This window comes from Mastomys coucha, unplaced genomic scaffold, assembly GCF_008632895.1.
Source record: "Mastomys coucha isolate ucsf_1 unplaced genomic scaffold, UCSF_Mcou_1 pScaffold23, whole genome shotgun sequence".
Lineage (NCBI taxonomy): Eukaryota > Metazoa > Chordata > Mammalia > Rodentia > Muridae > Mastomys > Mastomys coucha.
In genome coordinates, this window is record NW_022196906.1 from 2,592,587 (window position 1) to 2,600,482 (window position 7,896).

The 7,896-nt window shown below is 42.0% G+C and overlaps 1 protein-coding gene across 4 annotated transcripts in view; it reads right to left on the minus strand.

The window, feature by feature from the left end:
• LOC116072810 (baculoviral IAP repeat-containing protein 2) overlaps positions 1-5,122 on the minus strand; it is an 18,637-nt gene extending 13,515 nt beyond the window's left edge. For 2 of the 4 annotated variants that reach the window (XM_031344375.1, XM_031344372.1), the window contains exons 1-2: positions 5,004-5,122; positions 1,602-3,470 (exon numbers count right to left, since the gene is read on the minus strand). In XM_031344375.1, coding sequence (XP_031200235.1) covers positions 1,602-2,572 — 971 coding nt within the window. In that variant the 5' untranslated portion in view covers positions 2,573-3,470; positions 5,004-5,122. Of the gene's footprint in view, positions 1-1,601; positions 3,471-4,297; positions 4,378-5,003 lie in introns of all 4 variants that reach the window. The other 2 variants (XM_031344374.1, XM_031344373.1) reach the window with 2 other exon arrangements.
• Between the last annotated feature and the right edge of the window lie 2,774 nt (positions 5,123-7,896).

The window sequence follows — 7,896 nt, forward strand, 5'->3', positions numbered from 1 at the left end:
TCTACAGAGTGAGTTCCAGGACAGCCAGGGCTACACAGAGAAACCCTGTCTCGAAAAAATTAAAAAAACAACAACAACAAAAAAAACAACAAAAAAAAACAAATTCCAAGTGATTCTGAAATGACTCGCCAAAATTGTTGCATTAACAGAAGGCTTAAACTCTACGGGCTTTCAAGACAACACAGCATGTAAAAGTGCCTGCCACAATCCTAATGACCTGCATTCTATTCCCAAAACTCACACGGTGGAGGGAAAGTTGTTCTTTGACCTCCACTACTGATTTATACATTGAGTTTTTTTCCCTGCCCAATAATTTTTTTACTTATTGTTTTTTCAGATGGGGGTCTTGCCACCTAGCTGAGTTGGTCTGGGGTTCACAATGTGGCCCAAGCTAACCCTGACCTTAAACACTCCTGCTTCAGTCTCCAAGCTGCTAAAATTATAGGGTGCTACCACCACAACTGGCCAAAATTAACACTTTTAAGTAAACTAAATATATCAGTTTTCAGGACAAGAACAACAACAAAAAAATCAAAATCTATCTTTTTGCTTTGGTTTTTAAGACAGTTCTAAGTAACCCAGATTGGTTTCAAATTGGTTTCAGACTCCTGAATGTTAACCTGACACTGGACCTGACATATAAAAATTTTGATGATTATTCATAATTTTTTTTGAGGCAGGGTCTCACTATGCCAATCCTAGCTAACCTGAATTTACTCTGTAGACCAGGCTGGCCTTTGCTCACAAAGAACGCATGCTTCTACGCCCAGCAGTGAGACTGAAGGCAAGCAGAAATGGGTACACTACTTGCCCCATCATATAATTTTAAACTACTTATATTTTAACAATGTAGTTACATCAACATTCCTGTTCATCATGCACCATACAAAAATGACTAAAGGTCCCTGTAATTCCCTCAGGGAGTCCAATGATTCCTCATTATAACAGAAGGCATGCACATGTCCAAGATCTCTTTACTGTATGATTCCACTTATATGTGTTGTGGTTATGGTACCTAAAGTAGAACTTTGTAGCAAGCAGAAGGGTAGGTGCCAGGGGGTGTGCTTGCAAGTGCATGGGATATAGTTTCAGTTTGAGAGGATAAAAAGGCTCTGGAGATGACTAAAAAACAGTACACATGTACTTTATATTGCAGAAGAATACATTTTAGATGGCTAAATTAGTAAATTTTAAGTGTAGTTTAATACAATAAATAAAAACATCTAATAGACCATTCATTTTAGAAATGAGTCCAAGTTCACAGAGCTGATCAGTTTCAAATACAAAATTTCTAATTTTATTACACTAACAACTGTGCTCCTAAATTTATTCTAAGCAATAATTAAGAGGTTAGGGATATAGGCAAGATATGAACCCAGATATGAGGCCCTGGGTTCAATCCTCCACACCACAATAAATATTTTTAAGAACCAGTTACCAAGCCTGCCAGTGGTGGTACAGACCTTTAATCCTAGCACTCAGGAGGCAGAAGCAGGTAGATCTGAGTTCAAGTCCAGACTGGTCTACAGAGTGAGTTCCAGGACAGCCAAGGCTATACCAAGAAACCTAGTCTTGAAAACAAACAAACAAGAACCAATTACCTTGGAAACCATTTGGCATGTTCTATCCAGGGGTCATCTCCCGGTTCCCAACATCTCAAGCCACCATCACAACAAAAGCATTTGACATCATCATTGCGATCCACATAATAGAACCCAGCACTTGCAAGCTGCTCAGGCTGAACAGGAACACTAGATGGCCAGTACAGAAACGTCCTCATTCGAGCAGTGTGTGTCTGCATACTTAGATTTGATATACTAAACCTCTGTATTTCTGAAGTATTTTCCAGAAATGGACAGTGGGGAAAATGTCTCCGGTGCTCTGACATAGCATCATCCTTTGGCTCCCAGTTGCTCAGTTTCCCACCACAGGCAAAGCAGGCCACCCTGTCTCCAGGCCCTATGTAATAGAAGCCGGCTCTGGCCAGCTCTGCCGGTGACAGAAAACTTAACGGCCACATACTGTAAGTAAGAAATCTGGCCTCTTCTGTATTCATGGCATAGCTGCAGGGATTCATCCTCGATAAGTCTTCCACTGCTCTAGAATTAAGAGGGTTTGAGCACAGGCTGGCGTGAATGCCACCTTGTTCCAGAGGTGACGAATGTGCAAATCTACTTTTCACTGGAGACATATTCTTAGATGGAGACTGCAGATTGGCTGAAAGCAGAGTCTGTACAAAGCTGCAGCTGGGATAGAACTGTCTGTGCTTCTCAATGGGACTGTCCCCTTGTTTCCAGTTGTCCAGCATCAGGCCACAGCAGAAGCACTTGACCTTGTCATTCACACCAGTGTAGTAAAAGCCAGCACGAGCCAGACTCCTTTCTGAGACAGGAACTCCCCTAGGAAAAGCTGAATATGTGGACATTCTGTAGAGTTCACATGAAAAGTCATACTTCATTTTTTCTTTGCTCTCTTTTGTCCAATTTGACAAGACTGTGCTATTCTCCATTATACTTTTAGTTTTTTGGTGTAAGGTACCTTGCACAAGTCTCTGGAAGATAGTTTTGTCCATGAGTAGTAATCGTATTTCTGAAAGCTTCCACTTCCATATGAAACTTCTCAGCACTTCACACTAGATCTCTACCACAGATAGGAATGAAATAGCAGACATCTAACTGGATAGATTCACTGTCTTCTGACTGGACTGGTGAACTGACACTCACAAAGGACAAATACTATTCATGCCAAGATACTATTCAGGACTCTTTGGGGCCACATGAACTCTTCTGGGTAACCCGAGAGCTATTTACCTGTAACTTCTCATTACTAGTTATAAAGCCTAGATACTGGGGCATATATATTCAGGCTTTTTTAAAATATGACATCCAAACTACTTCTTTTCCTACCAAGGAACTGAAGTCTGCACCTGGTATTTCCTAAGAGCTAATGTCATACAGCTCATCATCATCACAGTGTTCTCTAAAGTGAATTACATTAACTGCAGTTAACTCCCAGGGACGTCAACACAACTCTATTAAGACTCCAGTGTTCCCAGTAAAGGAACTGTGCTTACAGCTTAAGCTGTTACTCTCTCAGTGTTAAATCTTATATATCACCACCTTAATTCTTTCTGTGCCTATCATTTTAATACATCTGTTCAATAGATAGTACTTTGTATATAAACTTAGACTGCATTTTATAAAGTCCACCTGTGTTTAAGGCCCATTCCACTATAAGTCTGTTATAATTAAAAATGAATCAATTCAAGATATGGGTTTCTTCTGTTATCCCAAATACCTAAGAGCCTGTCTTACCACAGCTTTTCTGTTGCCCTAGCCTTCTTTTTGAAAACTCAGTATTTTATATAACTAATCATACACAAAAGCACACTCCAAAGCAAACTGCATCCATGACTGGGCTTATTTCTAGGGAAACATGGGAGAACACGAAGACTGTTGAAGATTATAAATCTGAAAGAAAAAAATAATATTTTAGAACTAATTGCACAGAATTGTCATCTTTAATTTATTCAGTAATATCTAAAAATGACACACTCTAGAAAACACATCTTAACTACAGCGGTTCCTCAGCCAACCACTCTACTTAGAAAGGGTCTAAATCAAAACATACCACTGCAAAAGCATTCTCAAACAACTAATTATGCTTGCCTTTAAAATGCATACCTTTGTATAGTTTAAAAATTAAAACTTTGAAAATAAATGAACATTTCCGTTTGTCAAAAATTGGTTCCTGATTTAAGCTTGTTCATTTTATATATTTTTATTTACTATTAGAAAAAAAGTACCATACTTCATGAACATCTTTTTTTCCATTCTTTCTTTTTTTTTTAAAGGGACAGGGGCTTATTCTGTAGCCAAGGCTGGCTGGAAAGTCAATGCAATCCAACCTGGTTTTAAGACTTGCTGGAATTCTCCTGCCAAGTGCTAGGACCACACTACCACCAGGCTTCTTTCATTTTCTGATTTAAAGATATTTTAATGTGGCACTTCACTGGAGACAAAAGGCACCCGTGAATAGTGGAAAGATGGTCTATGGGGCTGCTGATATAGCTCCACATTAGAGCACTTGTCTTGCAGGTAAAGGACCCTAGGTTTAATCACAAGAAAGTAATTATATATTTTTTATATTCTATTAAAGCATTAAATTAAAATATATAATAAACACAAATATTTTATACACAAGTATATGTAAAGATATAATACAATATAAAATAAATAATATATGATATTTATATTATATTAAAATTAAGTATTTCCTGAGGATTCCCGAGGCATACCTGCAATTTCAATGTTAACACTTGGAAAATCGGGGACGACTGAGATGCTCTTGTCAGACAGAACAGCTGAACTAGCCAGGCTTAAATTAGGCAAATAAAGGCATCAGGAAGAGCTCATAAACGCAATATATGACAACCATTCCCTAACAATTCTAAAGCAACCACCAAAGGTAGCATCCCAAAGCCAAAAAAAAAAGTACAATTGCCGGTAAATCAGTGGCCTGGAACAAGGCTACCACTACCCGTGTGGCTGAACTCCAGCAAGCACTCAACCGACACTGCCCTATGCCCACTGCAGGGGGGCGACAGGTAGCTTGGAAAGACAAGAAACAGAGAAGACCTTTCCCAGTTAAACCAAACCTCTCACACGACTACTGGGCACAAGCAGTAACCGATATGACCACCGTCATCCCCCTGCCGCACAACCTGTCTTGGTATACAGGCATTAAAGAAATGCCGCGGGCTTAAAGTTTAAAGCCCTGTAGAAAATCTGAAGAGACAGCCGAGTTGGGATTACTAGTAATCCCAGCACCTAGGAGGCTGAGGCAGGAGGACTGCCGCAAATTCGAGACTAGCCTGGACTGACTGAGAAAAATAAACCCAAAGGAAAACAAAAACGAATACAAGTCCGAGGCCGAGGCAGGGAGCGGGGGTCGGGCGGCCCCCCAGCTGAACCTCTTTCGGGGCCGAAGGGAGCCGCACTCACCGCTGAGCCAGGCCTCCCGCGGCCTGGAAGCTGAGCCTCAAGACTGTTGACCCGCAGCCTTCCCAAAAGCCCCTGCGGCCAGCGGGACGTTGCGGTGACGTCAAAGGCGCGCACGCACCGTTGGAGACGCGTGGGCGGAGGGGCGGGACTGCGACTGCGACTGCGCCTAAACTCGCGCCTGCGTGCTCGGGATCTGGAAGCTAGATGTTCCGGGCCCCAGGGACCGGGCGAATAAGGCTAGGCCTTCGCGCGCGTTCATCTCTGCCCCACTGCCTCAGCTGCGTGTCCCGGACTTTGATACCAAGTGTTTTAACCTGCAGTGCACCTTTAAGGGCGGCAGCCATGAGCCGCGGCTCGTAACTCCGGAAACCCTGTATTTTCCAGCCCCACCCGGCCAAGGTCCTAGACAGGCACTAGGGCAAACGTGGCCTCGTAGCTAAGGCGGCTCAGGATCGTGAGCTGGCCTCGAAACGCCTGAGTAAAACGGGAATGCACTCGTGTGCATGTGCATTAAATATAACTTGGGTTTTTTTTTTTTTTGTAAGACTGGCTTAAGCATTTTTGACAAGTGGGCTCCTCTGGCAAGCCGGCATGGGGGCGCTAACCTCGAGTTCAAACCCAGCCCTGGCTAGCGCACCAAGGCTACTTTGAGACCCTATGGGGCAGGGAGGTAGTTATGCATTTTAAAATTATTGTTATTTTTAAAAAGTGCCCTGGCAGGCGACCCAAATTAAGCGCAGCAGGCCATAAATAAAAAGATAAGGAAAAAAGCTGGGGACTCCTTTGGAGGAAGGCATAGGAGGGTTAACAGTATAATGGGGGAAGAGTATGATTAAAGTGCACTATGTATGTGATGAGACTGTAGAAGACGTTTAAAACTGGGAAAATATAACCTTGACTCCATTGCTCACAGGCATTTCGGTCTCCCCACCCCAACCCTCCGCTGCCTTTCCCCACACAGAAAGTGCTGCAAAAGATTAGCCTTCAGGGAAGGGCTTTCCGGCGTCCCCTCCCCTCCCCAGCAGCCCTCCCCCACTTGGTTGCTTTATTATGGTTAGCTTTTGCAGCTTTTTGTCTGTTTAAGGAAGGATTTTATCGTTTAAAGAAGGATTTATTTTATATTTTATAGGCCCAGACTAGCCTAGGATTTAGCATCCTACCTCAGCCTCCTGCGTGCTGATTAGAAATGTAGGCTCCTGCCAGTGAGGTTTCTATGGTTTAATGTACTTAGACGGTCTTAACCAATGAAATCAGATCTTCTTTCCAGGGAAACTCCGGGGGCAAACATTTAAAAAACTTAGAAATAACAGACCACTAAATTAGGCTGCCAGGGGAATTCCTGGGGACCCTGAACCGTTTCCCATTTCCTTTCCCCGTCATTTCTGCCTGCAAGTCAGACAGTAACACAACAGGCAGTCTTCTGTTAAAAAGAAAGTATTCATAACAGTTGTGATACACAGAAAAGACATACCAAGATTCCCAGTGACTAAACTTCCAACGGCACACGTGTCAATGCTTTGTTCAAGTCACTACTTCTCGGAAAATTACAGAAAACATTCCTAATATGTGTGGGAATCTAACAGGACCTGTGCACATTGAATTCAAGAATATGTCTCTTTCAGTTCTTGTCCTGATCAACGGTGAATCTGCTTTAGTATTTAGGAAATTTTCAATGCCCAAAACTCAGACATTTTAGAACTTAATACTTCTTTTATAATATTGTATAATCTTGGAGTCCAGTTGTTTATTTCATTGACTATTTTCTCAACTAAGACTTTCCCTATTGCCCATGTAGAGCTTGGTAATTTTGAAAAACATATATTTTATTACTATATAATACATACATATATATATACATACATGTTGAGGTGGTTATCATGACATGTTTCATCTTTACATACCGTTCCAGGTGGCTCAGTGGTTGAGAGCACTGACTGCTCTTGGAGAGGTCCTGAGTTCAATTCCCAGCAACCACATGGTGGCTCACAACCATCTGCAATGGGGTCTGATGCCCTCCTCTGGTGTGTCTGAAGGGAGTAATGGTGTACTCATATACATAAAATAAATATTTTTTTAAAGTGTACAGCTCAAGACAATTTGAAGAAAAATACGATTAAAAGACTTCTACAACATAAGTTGTATAATAAAACCAGGAGCTGGAGAGAGGGTAGTTAGAGCACTGGCTGCTCTTACACAAGACCCTGGTTCAATTCCCAAAATCCACATCCTAGTTCACATCTGTAACTAGAGTTCCAAAGGATTTGCCACCCTCTTCTGGCTTCCATGGGCATGCAAGTTAATGCAGTGCACAATCACATTCAGGCAAAACACACATAAAATAAAACATATAAATAAATAAAAAGTGTAATATAAATGAATAAAAAGCGTAAGTCTGAACGTTCTTAGTCGTATGCCTTTCTCTACTTGCTAAATCTCAGAGTCTGCTCAGAATTAGCACCAGAGACAAATTTAGTAGTAATGGTGATACATACACAGTGTAGGTACATCGTAATATATTCAATTTAAATATTTGATTTAAAATGCAATAAAGTGGCAGGGATAGTGGCTTAGGTAAGAGGACTGTTTCAAGATCAAGGCCAGTCTGGGGTCGGGGGAGTGTGCACAGTGAGAGAGAGAAAAGAAATAGGGAGAAATCGAGAGGCCGAAACGTCTGGATTACACCACCCACCCACCCCTACCCCCCACCCCCACCCACCCCTGCGGAAAAGGGTAGCCCATCCTCTGGGCTGGAAAATTCAAGGATAGGAGCAGGGTATGCCAGGTAAGAACTGAGAAATGCTGGGAGAACCTGAAGGCCAGGTCTGCTTTGATGTGTAAAATATGCACCTCAGTCCTTGGTCCCAGGTCTGAAACCAAACATTTATTTGTAATC